At 37.2% G+C, this 23,116-nt stretch overlaps 1 protein-coding gene across 4 annotated transcripts in view; it reads left to right on the forward strand.

Annotated features, from left to right (window-relative positions):
• Window positions 1-23,116, forward strand: part of Gpcpd1 (glycerophosphocholine phosphodiesterase 1) — a 48,292-nt gene that overhangs the window by 2,995 nt on the left and 22,181 nt on the right. For 2 of the 4 annotated variants that reach the window (XM_085833955.1, XM_085833959.1), the window contains exons 2-7: window positions 2,855-2,927; window positions 6,370-6,466; window positions 9,606-9,690; window positions 15,583-15,658; window positions 17,311-17,352; window positions 20,319-20,442. In XM_085833955.1, the coding sequence (XP_085690081.1) occupies window positions 2,879-2,927; window positions 6,370-6,466; window positions 9,606-9,690; window positions 15,583-15,658; window positions 17,311-17,352; window positions 20,319-20,442 (473 nt within the window). In that variant the 5' untranslated portion in view covers window positions 2,855-2,878. Of the gene's footprint in view, window positions 1-2,851; window positions 2,928-6,369; window positions 6,467-9,605; window positions 9,691-15,582; window positions 15,659-17,310; window positions 17,353-20,318; window positions 20,443-23,116 lie in introns of those variants that run through there. The other 2 variants (XM_085833957.1, XM_085833960.1) reach the window with 2 other exon arrangements.

Here is a 23,116-nt window from a genome sequence, read left to right on the forward strand (position 1 = left end):
GTGCTGGATAGTAGTGGTGGGCACCTCTAATCTCAGAGGCCAACGCAGGCAGATCTCTGAGTTTGAGACTAGCTTGGTCTATAGATTCAGCCAGGGCTACAAAGAGAAACTCTGTCTCAAGAAACAAAACAAAATTTAACTTCATTCAGTAACTTTAAAGCTTTTTTTGTTACATTTAGGACTTTCTTGTTATAATTTGGATCTGTTAAATGGAAGGTTGCAGTATCTCAATGAACCATTTTACTCATTAGAAAGTGCTTTAATGCTCAGGGTTTTGTCAGCTATTCTAAAAGAACTATTGAATATTCAGATAATCTATAACTTTTATATAAGAGATTTTTTTTAACAAATCTAGAACAACCACAGGATGTATACACATGAATAGATCTTGCTTACTCTTAGACACAAAATCAAATAAGGTATCTTATAAATAAATTATTTTGCTCATGAACAAGTTTTTTTTTTTTTTTTCTTGTACAGTCTTGGAGTTTTTTAACCAAAAACGGTAGAGTTGCCATATATGATACTGTTTGTCCAAATAAAACATTATATGACATTATTAATCTTGTTTTACATACATGTAAATATGATACTGTACATTTATAAACCAACATTCAGCATTTTACACATTTATAAAATAACATTTCAGTATTACATCTTCTAATTGATGTAAATGTGACAGTGGATCCATAGTTTGTAGATATTAAGCATTACTTACCAGCCTTCTCTAGGTGTTATAGATCAGGTTTTTGAACCTCAGACCAATTATTTATGGAGGACTCCTCAGTCACCATATGATGTTAGCAATGCCATTGGCCTCTGCCCACTAGATTCTATCATCCCTATTCATAAATAAAATGAAATGTAGCTGGTATACTAAATTAAGGGGGCATGATGCTGAATAAAAGTGTGATTGGTATTCTTTTAGAGCCCGGACATTCCTGCACAATGGTTTTTTTTTTTTTTTTTGATAATTATTTGAGTAATTATATAAAAATGTATCGCAGTATGTGTTCTTAGTGTTTAGACTTAGTAACTATCTTGAAATATATGTGTCTGTGCATATATATGTATTTTAAAAGTAATTTACTGTCGTCATTTAGTTATTTAAGGTAGGTTGTGGTAAATATATTTGGCTAAGTCTGAAGGTAGGGAAGAAAAATTAGAAAATATGAATAAAAAAGGCAAAGGATCTCAGTGTTAAGAAGTGTGGATTTCTGAAAATCTGTAAAGTGAAGAAGAATGTTTTCCTTCATTGTGTCAGAAGAGAGTAGAAGCCAGAACAGCTGTGTGATTTTTGAATGATATTGATAACTAGAAAGAATGCGGTGGCCACAAGAACATCAGATCAAGTTTTATGTAATAGTTTGTAGTTGAGACTAAATTTAAAGAATTTTAATATGCTTGTCCTATAAAAAAAACTGAAAAGACTAAATTTTGAGAGGATTTGTGTGGGTAACCAGTTACATTGTATATTAAAAATAGACTCGGAACCTTGTTGCTAAACAAAGCTGGTTTCTGTAGTGGAGCTGAAAGGGTCCTATTGCTTTTCTGACTCTAGTCGAAGTCTCTACTTAAGCTTTTTCTCTGTCTGTGGGCTTTTTTCCTTTCACCCTAACCTGGGCCTGGCTAAGAAAGATAATGGTGACTTAGCACAGCTGCTTATCAGAAGAGAAAGTATGTGCCAAGAGAATCTTGACTCCCTAAAAATAAAGTTTGGACACACCTGCTTTGCAGTTTTCTGGTCCATATAGTCTTTGAGTTTTGGGAAATATGTAACAAAGCCATGAGCCTTAATAGATACTTAATGCAATCAATTGTATATAAGGAGTTTGAAATGACTACTTGCATGTTTTATTTTTAGTTGTACCCCTTTATTCCTTACTATCAAAGTTACTTTTTTTTTAAAGATAATGGAAGGCATAAAGTTGGGAGAAAAGGCACTAGGAGGAGTTGGAGTGAGGTGGTGGTATATGATCAAATTGTATAAACATTTGAAATTTTAAAAATTAAAAGAAATTTATAACAGAATTACAAAAGTCTACACATCTTTTTTGGGGGGGGAGGGGGCGGTGTTTGGTTTTTTTGAGACACCCTGTCTCTGTAGCCCTGGCTGTCCTGGAACTCAACTTTGTAGACCAGGTTGGCCTCGAACTCAGAAATCCTCCTGCCTCTGCCTCCCAAGTGCTGGGATTAAAGGCATGCGCCACCACCGCCCGGCCACATCTTTTGTTTGAGACAAGGTCTCTATGTAGTCTTGGCTGTCCTGGAGATCCTCCTACTTCTGCTTTCTGAGTGCTGGGATTATAAGTGTGCACCAATTAAATTGTTTTTAGACAAGATTTCTCTTTGTAGCCCTGGGTGTCTTGGGACTTGTAGACCAGGCCGGCCTTGATCTCTAGACCAGGCTGTCTCAGCCTCCTAAGTGCTACCCTTAAAGGAATGAGCCACTACCATCCAAACCAATGAAGTTTTTAAAATTTTATTTAAGTGTATGTATGTGGGGAACACAACTTAGAGGACAACTTTCAGGAATTGGCTTTTTCCCACTTTTATTGTAGACCTAGGGATTGAACTTGGGTCATCAAGTGCATTTGCTCTGAGTTATCCTCTGTGTCGTTGCATTCAATGCAAGTTGGTTTCCAACTCACTGTGTAGTCTAGATAACTTTGAGCTTCTGTTCTGTCAGTGCCCGAATGCTAGGTTTATGTGGTGCTGGGGTTGAACCCAGGGTATTGTGTGTGCTAGACAAGCACTATCAGTGAACTATACTCCTAACTCCATTGTGTACTGCTGCTAAAATAACTTTTTTTTTTATACAGTTAGTAAAATTTTTTCTTTTCTTTCCTAGCAGAAATCCTAAAATAATTCCATCAGAATGACACCTTCTCAGGTCACTTTTGAAATAAGAGGAACTCTTTTACCAGGTAAACTAAAGCTTTACTTTATAAAATACTCTTTAAAGTAGACATTTTTTCTTTGCCAGATGTTTTTAAAATTAGTCATTTGAAAAGCTCCCCACCCCTAGTGTGTGTAATGTGTATCCTTAATGTGTGGATGCCTGTAGTTAAGCTTGAACCTCTGAAGAGCATCCAGTGCTCCTAACTTGAGCCATCTCTTCAGAACCTTCACCCTTCTTTATCACGGCAAAAGTCATGTCTGCCCCAGGAATGTCCTTTTTGGTATTGTAAGCATTGTCCATTGCTGTACTTTTCAGGTAATACCTATGCTCTTACTGGCATCCACAGAAAAGAATCCAGCAGCCTGAATTGTTTTCTGTCACACAGGTCATGCCAATTTGGTGCAGTGCTGTGTTTGCCTTCTCTTTCCAAAATGTCACAAAGACTTTGTCTTTTTAAATGTTATCTTGCCTACCTCTTTTAAAAGACAGGGTCTTACTTTGTATTCCCGGCTAGCCTAAGGATTTCCTCAGAAATCCTCCACTCATTTTAAATTCTGATGCCAGTACTACCAGCTATCCTAACTGAAGCCTAATACCTTATTTTCTAGTCCAAGGGTGCGCTGGTCCACACCTGTGTACATGTGTTGGTTCAGCCACACTTCCTCTTGGGCCCAATTTTCAAATGCCTTGTCTGTCAGACACATACTTCAAGTGTACACCCACCCCTCAAGGTATCTTTTATTGCTGTTAAGAAAACTGAACGTGCATTGTGGCGCACACCTTTAATCCCAGCACTCGGGAGGCAAAGGCAGGCGGATTTCTGAGTTCGAGGCCAGCCTGGTCTACAGAGTGAGTTCCAGGACAGCCAGGGCTACACAGAAAAACCCCGTCTCAAAAAACAAAAAAAAAAAAGCAAAAAAAAAAAAAAAAAAGGAAAGAAAACTGAACTTTTTTCACAGATAGAGATGGGTATTCTGTAAGAAGTTGAAATATTTGGCTAAAATTGAATTATTTGCTACTTCGGAATTTCTGTTGCCTGTTAAAGTGCTGTGAAATAATTGGTGTAAGGCCAAATACTACTACACCTGGGTGTGACTCTTGCTGTTTGCTGTGCTCTGTTTATATTGGTTGCCTTTCAGTTCCTCAGATCTGCTGTTCCTCTCCCCATTTCCTCTTTTGAGAATTTTCTTTTTCTTTTTTAAAAATTTTATTTATTTTAAAGATTTTACTTTATCTTTGTGAGTACACACCAGAAGAGGGTATCAAATCCCACTACAGATGGTTGTGAGCCACCATGTGGTTGTGGGAAACTGAATTCAGGACCTCTGGAAGAGCAGTCAGTGCTCTTAACCACTGAGCCATCTCTCCAGCTCCGAGCATTTTCTTTTCTTCTTCTTTTACTCTCACCGATCAAGGTGAGGACGGTGAGAGGGCCTCTGAGAAATTTCCTAAGGTTCTGGCACTGTTTTTGTAGATCTTCCAGAGATTTTTAAATTACTTGAATAATTTGCCCTGTGACAGATGCTAAGCTTTATGAAAACATGATCATGTCTTGATGCTGAATTCTTGAACCTAGCACAGAGCTTGGTACAGATAAGGAGTAGAGTAAATGTGTCCCAAGACTCCATGATTGACTCCTTCTGTATAGCTGTCATGTCTGTTGCAGCAACCGCCACAGCGATTGTCTGTGCGTGCGTGCGTGCATGTGCGCATGCTTTATGTTCAGCCAGAAACCTAGGTAGACTCCTTCAGATGACGATTGCCCATTACCTGGTGTGTAGCTTCTCACTGCTCACTTGGCTCCTATACGTAACCTTCTGGAGAGACTAGACTACATTGTACTTTTTTCTTTTTTTAATTTTCTTTATGTGGATGTCTTTAGACATACCAGAAGAGGGCATCAGATCCCATTACAGATGGTTGTGAACCACCATATGGTTGCTGGGGATTGAATTCAGGACCTGGAAGAGCAGGTCTCTTTTGAGCCACCTCTCCAGCCCTATACTGTACTCTTTTTGGGATAGGGTCTTATATATTACCAATGTGTTGTAGTAAAAATTAATTGGGGGTTTCTATATCACCTTTGGTCATTCTGTTCCCAAATAAAAGACACAAAACCTTTATAATTAGCCTTAATACGTTAGATCTGGGCAGAAATCAGCCTGCTATACTATTTTGTCTATTTCCCTGTCAATAACCCTTGGATATAACTTGCCATGTTCCCCCTGGGCCTCTCCTGCTACTTCAACTAGCCAGCCCTCATGACCATATTCTCATGATCCATGTACCCCATGGAGTCTTCTTCCTTCCTCCCCTCTTCTCCCTCCAGTGGTCTCTCATCAGACCCCAAGCCTGGGAACCAAAGCTCTGAAGCTCTGTCTACCTCTCTTCTGTAGGCTATAGATATTAACCAATAGTTTTAAATTAAGGAGCACAACAAAAGCTGGTAAACATGAGAATTGATTCATAGGCAATTAGACCTTAGTGTACAGAATTTAGCATTACAATATGAAGCAACAGACCAAACCTCAACAATTACCCCCTCTTCCTAAATAAAAAGGCTCTTTCTGTTAAAATAATAACATAATAGGAACAATTATGAAATAATTATGGAAATTATTACATAAGATTTACATTCAAAAGGTTCAGTCTTCTTGTATTTGGCAACTCAAGAGAAAATATTCTATTATCTATCCTATCCTGGTGAGTTCAGAGTTTTATATCTAAATAATTTTTTATCCGAATTTGTTTTACCATCCTAAAAACATCGTAGACTTAAAACATCTTTTTTTTCAAAGATTTCTTTATTACATTCAAGTACACTGTAGCTGTCTTCAGACACCCCAGAAGAGAACCTTAGATCTTATTATGGATGGTTGTAAGCCACCATGTGGTTGCTGGGATTTAAACTCAGGATCTTCAGAAGAGCAGTTGGTGCTCTTAACAGCTGAGCCATCTCTCCAGCCCTAAAACATCTTCTTAAACCTTAAATAACTTAAGCTTCTAGAAAGACTATCTAGTCTTCAACCCCATCAGATACCTGAGACTGAATAAATATTACGCAGGAAATGCAGATACACAGCTTCCAAAAATTATAGAAATGTCAGACAATTGACTGCCAGGATAGTTAGTCCCCAATATTCTCGAAAACATTAGATCATATCTGATCACTTCATTTCTTGAATGCTTTTTACTTGCTTAATAGTTGAATAGATAAAGAAAAGCTTGTTTCTGTACCTGTTTTTGCCGCCTCTGGTATAGAGAGTAAAGTCCAGTTAACTTACAAGGTGGTAGAGTGGCTGGGAGTCAAGTCTTGCCTGAGGCTCCTCTCCTCCTCCTTGACTCAGGGAGACTAAAAACAACAACAACAACAAACAAAAACAAAAGACAACTGAAACTCCTCTTCTTGCTTCCTAAAATTGGAGTGTTTCTTGTTTGGAAAAGCCTAACAGCTCTGGTTTCTTTAGGAGAGGTCTTTGCAATATGTGGAAGCTGTGATGCCCTGGGAAACTGGAATCCTCAAAATGCTGTGGCTCTTATTAATGAAAACGAGACAGGAGACAGGTGAGTGCAGAAATGCCAGATTGCAGAGTAATTGTGACATTCACATTATAAACATAGGGACTGCTGAAGTATTATTATCTATATAGTTTCTCTTTTAGCTTAATTTTTATGAAAAAATTAAAATCACTTCATAAAATCACTTCATAGGGCAGGGAGGTTTCTTATTACTTCCATTCAGAACTTTTTTTTTAAAGGTTTATTTATTTTATGTATGTGAGTACACTGTAGCTGTACAGATGGCTTTGAGACTTCATGTGGTTGTTTGGGGATTAAATCAGGTCAGGCCAACCCTGCTTGCTCCGGTCGGCCCTGCTCACTTGGTCCCTGCTCCCTCCAGCCCAAAGATTTATTTATTTATTATACATAAGTACACTGTAGCTGTCTTCAGACACACCTGAAGAGGGCGTCAGATCTCATTACCAGCCATTGTAAGCTGCCTTGTGGTTGCTGGGATTTGAACTCAGGACATCTGGAAGAGCAGTCAGTGGTCTTACCCACTGAGCCATCTCACCAGCCCATTCAGAACTCTTCAAGATGTCTTGATATCTTGTGACTCCTGCCATCCTCATCTCTCTTTTATTACATTTTAATGGCATACATATGTATGTATGTATGTATGTGTTTGTTTGTATGCCACTGTGTAATAAGAGGTTTGGCAGCAAACTCATTTACTCACTGAGCCATGCCAAAGAACTCCCCTGTCCTGAAGAGCCCTCACCCTGTTTTGGATGAGTTAAGAACTGAACCTATGATGTTGCATAAGCTAAGCAAGAGTTAAGCCACTGAGCTACATACACAACCATTTGTTTTTGATTTTTGAGATTGTATCTTGCTGAGTTACCCAGGGTTAGTCTGAACTTCCCGTCTTAGCTTCCTCAGTTATTAGGACAGGCCTGTGCCACCACATTAGCTTTACCACCGTGTTTCAAGGTAACAGTCTTGTCTTGTTTAAAACAAAATCTAGGTGTTATCTCTAGGCTTCTCATTCCATTGTTATTTTCTTTGTGTGTGTGTGTGTGTCCAGGCCCTCATACACATGCTAAACATGCATACTGCCATTTAATTATTACTGTTATTACTTTGAGGCTGGTCTTGAACTTGACCCTCTTGCTTCAGCCTTCTGTGCACTAGGATTGCAGACATATACATGTACATGTGCATGAGAAGTTATTTGTCATTTGGGGGAAGTACTGGGGCTTAAACTTACAGCTTTTGTTCATGCTAGAGGAATGTTCTACTGCTGAGATCTCTCTTTCACTCTCTAGTTTTCTTTTAAAGTTGTATTTGTTTATGTACTTACTAATTTTTCATGTGTACATATGTGTATAAGGTTACCCATGCCGTGGCACGTGTAGACAGTTTTGGGAGTAGTTCTCTACCATGTGAGTCTTAGAGATTGAATTTAGGTTATCTGGCTTGGTGGCAAGTGTCTTTACTCTTTTGAGAAGGGATTTCTCTGTGTAGGCCTGGCTGTTCTGGAATTCATTTTATAGACCAGGCTGGCTTCAAACTCAGACAAATCACCTGCCTCTGCATTCTGAATGCTGGGATTAAAGGCGTGTATCACTACCACCCGGCTAAGTGTGGTTATTAGCCATTTTGCTAGCTTCTTCTAAACTTCTTATTTGTCTCTTTGTTTGTTTGTTTACTACACAGGATCTTACCATGTAACTGGCTGGCTTGGAACTTGCTATATAGGCCAGGCTAGCCTTAAACTCAGAGATCTGTCTGTCCCTACCCCTTGAGTGCTAGGATTAAAGGTGTGCCCTACCATTCCCCAGCTTACCACATCTGCTCTCACATACCTAAATTCAAATCCCAACACCCAGTATATTAACACTGGATCTTAACTAACTTACTCAAAATGTACTTGAACTCACACTATAGTCCAGGCCCATTTTGTTCTTGAGCTTACAAATTTCTGATGTCGGCCCCTTAACCAGTATCACATGTATAGGCTGCCATGCTTAGCTGTAACCACCTTCTGGGAGGTATGTGATGTTAATGATTAGAACATGCACTTTGATTCCTGAGCTACAAAGAGAAATGTAGTCACTAGCAGCACGAAGCTCAGTATAAGTCTGTTGCTAGTGCAGTGGACAGGGAAAGGACGGATCTAGGTGTGTGCAGCTAGCTGTAATCTTGAGTCAAGCTCATGGAGTCAGGCCTTGATTTTCTAATCTCCACAGCAAAGTGGTGAGGATAGAATGAAAAGATGTCAATAAAGGTGTCCCTTATTCGAATTGTGGCTATGTGTGTTACTGATTATCCTAAATACTCCATGCATACATCCAGTGTCCCCATGACAAATACTAGCTGAGATGATTTTTTTTTTTTTTTGGTTTTTTCGAGACAGGGTTTCTCTGTGTAGTCCTGGCTGTCCTGGAACTCACTCTGTAGACCAGGCTGGCCTCGAACTCAGAAATCCGCCTGCCTCTGCCTCCCAAGTGCTGGGATTAAAGGCGTGCGCCACCACGCCCGGCCTGAGATGATTTTTTAGGTTAAAGAATAAAGAACAGCTAGGCTTGAGACTTTAACTTGACAGTGTTTATGGCTCACTTATGACCTAAGGGTGCACTCCAAAACTTTGTAATAACACGAAGCACCTCTGGGGAAGTGAGAAGAAAGGACGATGGACAGGATTCACTCTTGGATTGCTTTGAGTTTTTTAGAATTCATGTGGTGATATGTGTGTCTGGTTCTTTTTCATCTTTTAAGTCTCAAACCCAGTTTTCTCACAGAGTTACCTCAAATTTGGATTTTTTTTTTTTTTTTTTTAAACACAGGATCTTACCTTGTAGCCCATGCTTGCCTTGAACTTGCTCTGCAGTCCACTTAGACCTTGAGCTCAGAATTTTTCTGCCTCTGCCTCAAATACTAGGATTACGGACCTGCTCCACCTCACCTAGCCTTGTTAGTTTAGTGTTATGTGGCTTATATATTTGTCCACCCACTCGGGAAAGGAAATTCTTTGAGAATGGGCTAATTGCTGCATTCCCACTGCCTGCTGAGCAAGCCTGGGGTTAGGTCATGGGTAGAGTCCTTATTTGGGAAGTTTTCTGAATTAAGAGTTCTTCATAAATTTTACTTTGATATTAATGTTGGTTTTTGTTTTTTTTTTTTTGTCTTCACCCCTCAGTGTGTTGTGGAAAGCAGTGATTGCTCTCAATAGAGGAGTGTCAGTGAAGTACCGCTACTTCAGAGGCTGCTTTTTAGAACCAAAGGTATGTTTTCTTTATGTATATTTTTTATTTCTGTAGGACTTTGCATAGTAACAAATTTAAGTTTGAAAACATTAGAAATAAAATGAGTATGTTTTGGTCAAATAAGAAATAGAATTCTTAACATTTTAGTACCAAAAAAAAAAAAAAAAAAAAAAAGGAAGAAAGAAAGAGAACCAGGTAAGTACATAGTTCAGACATTTTCCTGGGATTTTTGAAAGACTAATAAATAGTAAGTATGGGCTGCAGTGTCTTACCCAGTGTTAGCTAATGTGTACATTTTCTCTGACTTTGTAAACTAGTTACTAGTTATAGGGCTTTAAAATTTGTTTTATGTGGTACAAATACATTTAGAGAAACATATTAATTTAAATTTTTTTCATGGCAGCCATCTATTCCTTAGTGGCTACATTATTTAATGCTTACCAAACAAGAGTGACTCCTCTTGAGCTTCCCCAGGAATGCTGCTGCTGATCAGGCAGGGTCTTGGAAAACTTTGAGCATCTATTAGTCCTCAGTCTGCCTGTCCACAGCTCATTAGTTTAGGGTTGTTTTCATTTTCAGAGGAGGAAAATGTTAACTTGTTTCCTTAGTTTACAGACATCAGTTTATTTAATAAAAAGATTCTCTCCCTTCGGATTTTTACCTTTGCCTCACTTGTGCATGTGTGGGGAACAAAATATGGACTAGGCCTTTGGGAAATTATATTTTCTTTGAGAATTATGGGATACTTTTATTACATATTAAATAGTAGCAACCACTGTTACCTCACTCTCTTAGCTATCATAAAAACTGACAAATCCACTCCAGCTGTCTTTTGCACCTATTACGTTTTTTATTATAAGAATTTCATGTAAATATCCAGTAATTGAATTTAAATTACATTATGGGTGATGATTGTGTTGGCTTATCTTGACAATAGTCTAGCAACAAAGAACACGTGTTTATTTGGTCTAGGGGTTGTACCTCATGGTCAGGTCTTCCAGTTCAAATTGAATAATGTGTGGATAATCAAATCACGCCTGTTGTTAGAAGTCTGAGTCCTGCTATAGAAAAACTTTGTGTAATGGGAAGTTAAATTTTATTTGGAAAAGGGAATCTGGACAGTAAGTCCTTTGGGCATAGTTACATAAAACTATTGTCAACACAGGCCACAGTAAACCAACCTGTAGTGTTGTTCTTTTCATAGACCACGTAACCGAAAGCAACAAATCAGTCCACTGATTCCTTTTAGAAAATTGGCAGGACATCTGCTAAACAGTAACAGAATTTTCCCTTGTAATACTTGCAAAAGTTTACAGTATATGTTGGTGAGTGTGTTTCTTCAAGTAGGTGCTTGCTCTGTATCGTGCACACATGTACCGTGTGATGCAGGGGCTGCCCTGGTAAGTATGTTTTTCATGGACTAGCGTAAATAGCTACACAAACCCCCACACATATGGCTACATTTTTTTCCCCCTCATGCCAGTTTAAAGTGACACTTCTAAAAGTTAGTGGTGCTTATAAGATGAAACATTTTTTATTATAATTATGAAACTTTGACTTAAGGGTATATTGACAAAAAATGGTAGACATACACAAGGAATCTTGAATCATGAAAGTATATAACTTAGTGGAATCCTTATTTTATGAATATTAGGGTTGGTAGGAAAGCTGACCTGGGCCATAAGAGTGGGTCACTGGGCAGGAATTGTGGGAATTCTAGCTAGGCAGCTACAGAATTTGGCAGCTACAGAATTTAGCAGCTGAACTTGTGTTGGCTCTTTACCCTTAGATGGATGCCAGCTTTATCCATAAAGTGAAGGGCTTGGAATGCAGGCTTCCTGGGTCCCATTAATCACTAAATATTATTGTAAGCAAATACAGGGTCACAATTCATATGTTTTTTTCCATACTTTGCTTCTCGACATGTTTGTTTTTAGTTTGATAGAGTTGTAAAGTCCTTCTCAGTTTTTCTATTTTCTGTTTCTCTGTGTGTGTGTGTGCGCGCGCGCGCGCGCGCGTGTGTGTGCATGCATGCATGCTCATGCCAGTGAGTTTAATTGGAGTTACTTACAGGAGCACAGGGAAAGGGTTATTATGGGAGAATGAAACACTGGCAGTGTCTAGCCCACTAAAGAAAACATCTGTTCGTAGTACCATTGTCAATCTGTGGAACACAGGGAAGGGAGCATATTGTGAGCCCCTCCTCTTCCTTTCTCAAAGCTACATGTTTGTTTTAGAAGTTGTGAAGTTATATATAGTAAAATGTTAGGGTGCTATATTAACTTCTAATAATTTTATAGGTAGCAGCTGTTTCCTTTAAGTATAGTAAACAAAGTAAGTAGATGAACAGTCCTAGAATAGAACAGTGTACCCTCAGTGTCCATTGATTTCACACAACTTCACTAAATACGCTTTAAATAAAAGATTTATTTCATTTATGAGTATTTTGCCTGTGTGTCTGTATGTCTGTACACCTTGTGCGTGTGCTTGCTACACCCAGAGGACAGACGAGAGGGCATCACAGTTGGGACTGGAGTTGTGGTTGGCTGTGAGCTAATGTGTGTGGATGTTAGAAACTGACACCTGAGTCCCCTGAAAAAGCAGCCAGTGTCTTAACTGTTGAATTATCTGTCCAGCCTTAAACTACTTTGTTGAGGAATTACATTTTAAATTTAAGGAATTAATGGATTTTTTTTTCAGAATGAAATGTTACCCAATTTTTGAATATAATTTTTGAGAATTTCTTCAAAAATTTCTTTTTGAAAACACCATTATGTATTAAGCATCACACTTTTAAGGCTAATATTCATAATTTAATTCATTATTAAATCTCATTGTTGTTCATTTCTTATTTTTTAAAATGCTTTAACAAGTGAGTCAGGTATTAAATAATTTTTCATTTTTACGTTGTCCTTTGTAGAGTAGCTTCTTTATACAATAATATTGTTCTGGATTCCAAATGCTTTGCTAGGAAATTATTTGAATCATGTCAGGATAACCATTTCCTTCTTGGAGTTACTAGAAATGTTGGTATTGTAAAGTAAAATAAATAAATAAATTAATTAATTAAAAATCCTGTTTTTTAAACTGTAGGAAAAAAGGAATCAGTAAAAATTAAATTGTAAAGTTTGTCTGCAAGCAGTGCCTTTACCTGACTTACAATTCTGCTTGCTGATGTATTAAAGACACAAACTAAACATGTCTACATGTTTTTCCTGGTACTTGGTGTAATTGAGTGGTATCCAAGTATTTAAGAAAAGGGTTGGAGAGATGGCTCAGTGGTTAAGGACACTGAGTTTGATTCCTAGGACCCACATTGGGTTGCTCAAAACTATGGATACAACTTCAAGAGATCTGACACCTCTGGCCTTAAAGGACATCTGCAGGACACGCCCACATGCAGACATACCTGCACATAATTAAAAATATTTTTTTAAAAGTAATGAGTAAATCTTTTCAGAAAATATTATAAATATTTTTGTTAATAATACATGTCTAGAGATATTTCCATAGTCATATAATTTTATATATTAAATTATAAAGTAACTGTAGGTATTTTACTGTTAATAAAAATGCTTGTTATCTTTTCTACAAAGATAACCTTTCACTTTATTCCAAAATTTTAAGCTTATCATGTCATTTGCAGAATGGAACAGTTCTTTTCTCAAAATTTTAAAGAATGAATGATATTTAGCATATTAGATTAGCATATTACTATAAAGGATTTAGGCTTTTGAATCATCACTAAGAGTTTAAATTTTAAAATATTACAGCCTTATTATTAAGCACATCAGTGAAATTTAAATTGAAAATTACTTTTTCTATTGTAAAAGCCATAGTCAACAGCTTAGAAAAAATCACTGTTTTTATAAATTAGGGCTTTTGTTTTTGTTTGTTTTTGAGACAGGAGTATTACCTTGTAGCCTTGACTGGTCTGGAACTTGCTGTGTACACCAGGCTGGGCCCGCCTCAGAGATCCACCTGCCTCTGACTGCTGAGTGCTAGGATTGAAGGTGTGCTGTTTGCTTTTTACACTCTAACATTTTGTGTACCAGCCAGCATACATCTATCTATAGTGAGAATACTTATAGACAGAAATCATCTTATTAAACCGGTCCTTTGGACTATTCCTCACTATTCAAGTCTGTGCATTTTTATTGTGTAAGTAATGGGTTTGTTGCTAAAACTGGTGAAAGTCAAGATATTAAAATTATTATTAAAATAGTTTTCCTATGAAGTATATAATTCACAAGGCTATTCTTAGGTGATGTACTGTAGTCATTATTGTAGAATTATTCTCTGAAGCAAAATAAACCCTCCTTTTCTCACTGTAATTTTTATCCCTGTTCATAGCATGCTTTAGCTCACATTTAGTTACTGACTTTTGTTAAGAATCTAAATCCAAATCATCTTTGAAGGAAAGACAATTTCTGACAGCTAAGAGGTAGAAGAAGAGTGCGAGGGAAAGGTAGAGGGAATGCGTAAGGCTTGAATTGTTCAGTCTGTGCTTTCAGTGTTAAGAAACATGCCTTTTTAAAATGTATACATTTACTTCTTTGAAGCTCAAATGATAGATGGAAGTGTGTCTGTGTGTTTGCATGTGCATACACATACCCACAATCCCCCCAAAAATGTTTTAAAAGTTAACAGTTTTAAACATGTAGCAGATTTTAGTGTACTAAAAATTATAATATTCAGCATATTTTAAGATGGCCAATGTAATGGCAAAGAGGTACTGAGAAAGAACATCTCTTTTACTATATCCAATATTAGTGATTTGAATAAACCTCCAGTGCTATTGTAGTTTTTAAACTGTTCATAAATTTGGGGAAATAATTTAACTTGTTTGCTTTAAGTGCTGGAATTATGTGTTTAATAAATGTGCCTGTTTTGTTGGATGCTTACATTTATCAAATCAACAATGCAAGGGCCATCTAAAGGAGTATAAAATACGCAGAAGTTTATATTCAGGTTCAAAAGTTTATGTTGGTGTTGATAATCCTGAAGTAGTACAATAGTGGATGCTTTTTATCTTTTGTTTTTCTGTATTTTATTAAAATTATCAGAATATGTAAAAATAATTCTATCCATAAGATTGCAGTTTCATTTTGGCACATAATTTTAAGTATAAGTTCCTTTAACTTCCTTGAGTTTGCTCAGAGGGCCTTTGCTGTCTGTTCATTCTTGTGTGTCAGCAGCAGCACAGCATTTTCTTTACTAGAAAGGAAACAGAACACATTAGGAGTTGTTATACTATGTTTTTTTCAACTTGAAAGCATAGAACTCAAATTTGATGTTAATTTTATCACCATCATTTGTTTTTCAAATGTAGCTGTCCTGTATTCTAGGGTTTCTTGTGTTGTTTGCAGTCATGGGTTATTGAGAAATGTAGAGGACTTTGTTGTACCTCTGGCTTCCTGCAGTAGCCTGTGCTAAGTGATCCTGAGGTACTTGGCTTTTGCCATCCCTGCTCTCATAGACCTGTCTTCTAAACATGCAGTTTTGCCTAGGAGAGCAGGAAAGTACTTAGAAACACCCTTGACATTCCAAAGAAGGTATAATTGGTGTTCATTTTAATTTACAGTAGAATTAAAAGAAAAAAACCCCAACCACAAAGTATTATGGATAAATTTGCAAATGGCTTTAAGAGAGTTCTGTGTGCCAGTTCATCTAGTTTCTTTTTTAATTTATTTATTGCTTTAACTTTTTTTTTTGGTAGTATTTCATCATGTTTTGTGACCTGGGTACATGCCTGATTTGGGACATAATAGTATTGAATAACTAGCAAGATGAATTTCTTGTTTCTTGGTCTCATTTAGTGTAAGACATAGGCCACAAACATCTAATGGAATCATGGGTAGAAAATAAGATATAAGAAATTATTGCAGACGTTTAACTTTTAAATTGCAGACTATCGGTGGTCCATGTCAAGTCATAGTTCACAAGTGGGAGACTCATCTACAACCACGATCAATAACCCCTTTAGGTATGGGCATTAACTGCGTCTGTTTGAGGCATATGCATAAAGTTACTAATGTGCTGCACAGGAGCTTAGGGAAGCATTGCATTATCAGTGCTCCAGATTTCACTTAGCATTTCATGGGTCTTGTTCAAAATTGAACAGTTTTTATAGCCTTTCTTTATAAACTATTAGAAATGCTTGTCTACTGACTTTTGTTTGGGGGTTTAGATTATTATAAGATTTATTTCAATCTGGAGTTGGAAGGTGATCACATTCTTGACTGAGGAGTCATGGCATCATTAGATTTCTTGTTCAAGTTTAGAGAACATTTTAAGAAATAATTGATCCAAAACAAAATCTCTTAAAAGTTCAGCTTTGAATGCTAATAAAGTTATCATACTTGTTTTTTAAATACTAGTAAATACTTAAATGAATTTACATTTCTTTGACATATATTCTTCTAATTGGTTTAAATTCCCTCTTGGCTGTCTTTTTGTTTTGTCTTGTTTTTGCTTTTTTAATTCAATATTCTGTGACAAGAAATGGCATTTCTCTCTTTACTTTTTTCTATGCTGAAAAAATCTTAACCCATTTTACATACATGAAACTACTCACTTGTATTTGTGAATTGAATTAGCCTGTGAAGTGCATGTTTTAGTTCCTACAAAAAATCAAAACTGAGATTGTGGTTTTTGTAGTTTAGATTAGGAAGTGGTGGGAGTTTCTGCTTTGCCCTTTTTAAAGAACACATTTTGTTTATAGATGTCTCATTCCATCATTCTTTGGGTTTTCTTTTTATATGTTTTAATATGTTTTTTGATAGTTTTTATGGCAGCATCTTTAGAATTACAATAGTCTTATTGAAGTCAGAGCTTATGAAAATTAGGTATTTTAAAACAATATGCATTTGGATGCATCTTGAAATTAAATATATTTTGGCGTTGTGAGAAGTAAAATGATTTTATTTCTCTTCTTGTAGAAATTAACGTTCTGCTTTAGGGGAAAGCGATGTAAATGTACAGACAATGTGCAGTCTCCTGGACAATCTTTAGGAAACACCCCATTTATTTGGACAGTTATTTCAGGCTTGCTTGCAATAGGCTGGGCTGAGGGCTGAGGAAGCATATCTCATGTTTCACTAGACAGATAGATTTGCATCCTTTTTCATGATCTTGAAATGGTGAGGGGCTGTGCAAGTATTTATTCTTAGTAGTTCTCAACAGCTCTTTATGCACAGCTTATGCTGTTTATAAAACTGGCTGGCTGTAACATTGTTGGGTTTGAGAAAATTCACACTTAAGCCAAGTTCCGGAAGTCCACCACCTAAAAATAAGCATTCTAATTGTGCCAAGACTGTTGGTTTGAGACATAAGCAGGGATCTCTTGTCCAGTAGCTCCTTAGGTGCACACATGGCAGGTGCTGAGCTTCCCCCAGTCCTCTAGGGCACCTTTTCAGGACCTTCTGTGTAAGAGCAATCAGGGCTGGAGGACCAACCCTGCTTGCTAGTTTCCTGAAAGGAAATACTTTACGGAGAGGCACAGTAAACATGCTTGTTCACTTTAGGCTGCTTAGTGTTATAGGCGTATTGTTTTAAGCAGTACTTAAATTCTCAGTTGTTTGTTCATTCTGTACACATCAAGTTTTAACTAGGCTTTTTATTTTCCTTGAATTCTAGAAAGTGAAATCATTATTGATGATGGACAGTTTGGCATCCACAGTAAGTGAGACTGAATTTTGAAAACATTTAATATGCTTGACCTGCTAACATCTCATTGAGAAAAATGAAGCCCACTGAGAACACAGTGCAGTGTTGAAAACAGACAAGTATATTTTGTTAAATCATAAATAGTTTCAAACTTTTGTATGTAGTGTTTGGTGATTTCAGATTTTTGAGTTTATTTAATTATAAAGACATATAACTGGTAAAGGAGGAAGATATGCTAGCTAGTCACTCTGATGTAATTACACATGATGTATATGTAGAAAATTTTTATATATTCTTAGTATGGAAATGTTAGCATACCATTTATTTAATACTCTTATGTTGAAATATAATTGTTCTTTAGAACATTCAAAGAGCTAAATGTTACTTGTAGGCTTTTTGTATATTTTGTATGTTTAAATAATGTGTTTACAATAAATCCAGACAGCCAGAATGTTCTAGTAATTCTGGCTGACTCTTCAAAACTAATTTTTAGTTAAGTTGAAAATTATCTTCAAAATATGTGAAAATGTTAATTGTTTTTATACCTTTCTGCTCTGGTTAGTACTTTATCCTCAGAATTCAAACTTCCTCTGGTGGTCGGATGTCTCCCAGTCCACCAGGCTGCTGTGTTGCCTTGTCTCATGCTTGGTCAGAAGTGGGACAGGGTTACAAGTGCCTTTGGTCTGACCCTAGACCAGAGATGAGTTGCTGGTGGCAAGCATGCTTTCTTGGCAAGAATGTTTGGCGAGCATTTCCTATATGCATTAAGCACAGAGGCAGTGTATATGCCATAGCAGTATTTGAAAAAGAATTGAACCTTTCTCCATTATTTTCATTAGGAAGTATTATATCATAAAACAATATAGTCTAAAATGCTTGAATGGCTTTAATGCTTAATTTTTAAAGTCTTGCATTATTTCTTACTTTGGTTTTTCAAGATAGGGTTTCTCTATATAGCTCTGGCTGTCCTGGAACTCACTCTGTAGACCAGGCTAGCCTCGAACTCAGAAATCTGCCTGCCTCTGCCTCCAAGGTGTACACCACCTAGTGCTGGGATTAAAGGTGTACACCTTTAAAGGTACACCACCATGCCCGGTGGTAAAGTCTTGCATTATTAACAAAAGATAACATGCTATTTTTTTCTTAGATCTTTATAGAGAATGTCTTGTTGGTGTTTTTTTGTTTTTTTTTTTTTTAGATTTTAGTTTTAGTTTTTGAAACAGTGTGGCTCGCTGTACTCATAGCATGCCTGCCTCTGCACCACCACACCCAGTTAAGATTATTTTAATTTTAATTGTGTATATGTTTGTGCATCTGAGTACAGGTGTTCTCAGAGGCCAGAAAAGGGTAGCAAATTCCCTCAAGTTACAGGTAGTTGAGACAAAGTAAAGGTAGAAGCCCACTTCAGCCCGCAGAGAATGGCTTTTTCTTGAGCTGTAATACAGGACATATTTTCTGTCATGTTAACTACTTTTTATGCTTAAAAATTGTAGCATTTCTGGCTTTGTCTCTGTCTTTTTCACTTCCCTTGTCATATTAGCTTTAGCTAGTTTTTAGGATAAAAAAGCATTTCTTTGATTTTATGCACTCTTTAAATAATATTTGAAAATTGATTTGTTAATGCATCTTAAGATATACCTCAGGAACAAAGCCTTTTTTTTTAAGCACTTCTGGTATTTATGAAAATGTATTACGTTTAATAGTAGGTAACTTCAAGCTAAGCAGTGTTGACAGCATGTTATTCCACCATTTGTTATGGTGGCACATATTAGTGTGAGAGTCAGAGAGCTGACTCATTTTTTTCTTCTTGTTTCTCACATCTTCAATACTGGTCTCTCTCTCTCTCTCTCTCTCTCTCTCTCTCTCTCTCTCTCTCTCTCTCTCTCTCTCTCTCTCTCTCTCTCTTGTGTGTGTCTGTCTGTTTCTGTCTCTGTCTCTCTCTCTGTATGTGTGTGTCTGTGTCTGTGTTTAGACCAAGCTGGTCTCACTCAAACTCAGAGATCCTCCTGCCTCTGCTTCCTGAGTGCTGGGTTGGAAGATGTTCTATGCCCAATAAATTCATTTTTATTATTTGTTTGAGACAAGATCTCATGCGGGCATGGTGGTGCACACATTTAATCCCAGCACTTGGGAGGCAGAGGCAGGTGAATTTCTGAGTTCGAGGCCAGCCTGGTCTACAGAGTGAGTTCCAGGACAGCCAGGGCTACATGGAGAAACCCTGTCTCAAAAGAGAGACAGAGACAGAGGCAGAGACAGAAGCAGAGGCAAGATCTCTTAGGTTGTTGCTTTGGTTGACCTGGAACTGGTGGAGCCCTGCCTACTTCTGTCTCCTGAGTCCTGGTATCAGAGTTGTGTATTGCCATGCCTGGCCTGTAATGACAATTTTTTCTTTTTGGTTTTTAACACTGGGTTTCTTTTGTGCAGCCATGGCTGACCTAGAACTTGCTCTGTAGACCAGACTGGTCTCAAACTTGTCTGTGCCATCTGAGTGCTGGAATTTAATATGTGCACAGCCATCTTTTTCTTTTTAAAATTTATTGCGCTTGTATGTCTGTGTGAAGATGTCAGATCCTCTGGAACTAGAGTTACAGATATTGTGAGCTGATGTGTGGGTGCTGGGTATTGAACCCAGGTCCTCTAGAAGAGCAGCCAGTTCTCTTAACTACAGAGGCATCTCTCCAACCCCAGTAGCAATTCTTATAGACTTTCTTAATTTACTTGAGTCATTAAGTAGCTGATTATTAGTAGTCATTTAGCTTTGTTCTTCTAACTTCAAATGGAAATTCTTTTTCAGTGATACATTTTAAGATTACCTTTAATTAGAGCAACACAGTAATTTTTAATGTTGGGAAAGGACAGTATTACATAGTATCAGTACTGAAATATAAATGTGAACTAGAATTCTTAATACATATGTCTTAATAACCAGACTGCTTAAAAATATGTAATTGTATTATCCTTCTTATTTATCCCTCCAGATGGTGTTGAAACACTGGATTCTGGATGGCTTACATGTCAGACTGAAATAAGATTGCGTCTGCATTTTTCTGAGAAACCTCCTGTCTCAATTAGCAAGAAAAAGTTCAAAAAATCGAGATTTAGGTATGACCAAGTGATTGTTTTATTAGGCCACTAATTTTTTCTATTACTGTAGATTTCTTACTTACAGTTTTAACCTTTCAGTCTATAGGGTTCTAGGATAATGAACTGTTTCGTTCCTCTCAAATTGCTACCTTTACACATTTGTAACAGTAAAATTTACAACCAGAAAAATTCACTTTTGTAAAATCAAGTGGTTTCCAGGTGCATGTATTGCTTTCAAACTGATAAAACAGAAGTGATTTATGGGGAGAGGAAAATGACAAACAGCAAGGATTGCTAGAATTGGCCTTCAGAGATAAACATTGTGATGTTTTTGACAATGAAAGTAAAAGTTATCCTGGGAGCTCCAGACTCTGGTGCTTCCCACTGTGTCCTCCTCCTCTTTCCCCCTCCTCTTCCTTTCCTCTCCCCCCTCGTCTTCCTTTCCTCTTCTGCTTCCTCCTCTTCCCCTGTTTGATGGACACACTTTACAACAGGAGTTAAATTAGTTTCTCTGTAATAGCATCTGAGTAAGGTGGTTTATTTAAGATGTTTACTCTTAACATTAATCATGTAGTTTTGGAATCAAGAATTCCAGGTTAGGGCTGGTGAGATGGCTCAGTGGGTAAGAGCACCCGACTGCTCTTCCAAAGGTCCGAGGTTCAAATCCCAGCAACCACTTGGTGGTTCACAACCATCCGTTCACAACCATCCGTAACGAGATCTGGCATGTACTTACATATAATAAAAATAAATAAATCTTTAAAAAAAAAAAAGAATTCCAGGTTATCTTTTCATATAAATTTATAATGATATTATTTACTCTAAATCTTTATAATTACCCAAGTATGCCAAGTATGTTATAATACATATCCCAATCACAGGTAAGAAATATATTAGCTATTGTGGTACATAGAATTTAGTATGGGTGCGTTGGCTATTTGGACTCAAAACTGGTTTTTTTTTTGTTTTTGTTGTTGTTTGTTTTTTTGTTTTTGATTTTGTATTTTGATCTTAATGTATACCCATAGTGGACTTGAACTTCTGCTTCAGCCTGCTCTGAGTGCTAAGATTATAGGCATGCACTGCTCTGCAGTTTAGTGAATTGTCTTACTGCTTATTGGAGTAAGACATTAGTTGGCTTACTAGTACTTTTTTTCTTTGTGCTGCACTTTTTTGAGTGTAAAATTAGTACTGAATCTTGCCTATTGATGGTGGTACACAACTTTAATCCCAGCATTTAGGATACAGAGGCTGGTGGATTTCTGTGAGTTCAAGGCCAGCCTGGTCTATAGTCTAGGAAAGGCAGGACCACACTGAGGAACCCTGTCTCAAAAACAAACAACAAACAAAACTGAATCTTAATGCCAATCTTGTTTATATAGAAATCAATTTGATGGTTTTGCCTTTCACTGAAATCCTTTTTGTTGTTGTTGTTTTGTTTTTTGTTTGTTTGTTTTTTCGAGACAGGGTTTCTCTGTGTAGCTCTGGCTGTCCTAGAAATCACTTTGTAGACCAGGCTGGACTCGAACTCAGAAATCCACCTGCCTCTGCCTCCCGAGTGCTGGGATTAAAGGTGTGCACCACCACCGACCGGCTCTGAAATACTTTCTTACAACTCTATGTAGTTGGATTCTACAAGTTAAATGACTTGATTCCTGTTGAAATAAATGTGCATACCTAGACATAGTTGACTGTTCTGGTCATCCTTTTCACCCAAATTTATATTAGTGATAGGCCTAGCCCCCACGGACTAGGAAACAAATGTGTCTGTAAGAGCCTCAGTAATTTTAAAACGTGGTTTAGCTTTTGCATTTTAAATATAGCAGTGAACATGCAACTCAGTAGCACCAATTTATAAAGGTTCCTTCCTTCCTTATTTCCTTCCTTCCTTCCTGGTTGCCTCATTTATAGGTGGAAAACTGTTATCTTTAGTGGACTACAGCATTGTATAGCTGTTTGAAGGAATCCTTTCTTTCCCATCACAGATCCCTTTCCTTAAACTTGCCTCCTCCTCTTTTTTTCTCTTATCTGCTTGTACATTTCTGGTCTCCCCTGGTTTATTAACCTCTGGGTGGTTAATACTTGTCTAGAACAATTCCTAAGAATTGCTTTCTGCCGGGCGTGGTGGCGCACGCCTTTAATCCCAGCGCTCGGGAGGCAGAGGCAGGCGGATCTCTTGAGTTCGAGGCCAACCTGGTCTACAGAGTGAGTTCCAGGACAGCCAGGGCTACACAGAGGAACCCTGTCTCGAAAAACCTAAAAAAAAAAAAGAATGTGCTTTCTGAGAGGAGATGTTGGTTTTTGTTTTGAGTTATTGACAGATTCTATAATGCAATATCAGAATAATATTATTAGTAAAGTAATCTGCATCTTTAGCCTGTCAAAGAAACCTCAACTATATGGCTTACAAAAGTGGTTGGGACAGGGACAGAGAGAGCAAAAGTTCTATTTGTAAGTCAAATTCCATTTGAATCTAGAATGCTAGATGGATGAGACCCTAGGTTCAGTTCTCATCAAGTAAAAGCAAATATAGAGTAAAAAAATTTTGTAATGTTACCTTCTACAATAACTCGTTTTCTACATGGTGGTGCTTCATTTGGTTAATCTCTATTAATTGATGGAAGAAATATTGCAGACTTTAGTGTTCTTTTTGGCAATAAAGTGTCTGCAGCTAATTGCCTCTCTCTTTTTT

The sequence above is a fragment of the Mus caroli genome, unplaced genomic scaffold, assembly GCF_978045245.1.
Source record: "Mus caroli unplaced genomic scaffold, Mus_caroli_1 scaffold_2, whole genome shotgun sequence".
In the NCBI taxonomy this organism is placed as follows: Eukaryota; Metazoa; Chordata; class Mammalia; order Rodentia; family Muridae; genus Mus; species Mus caroli.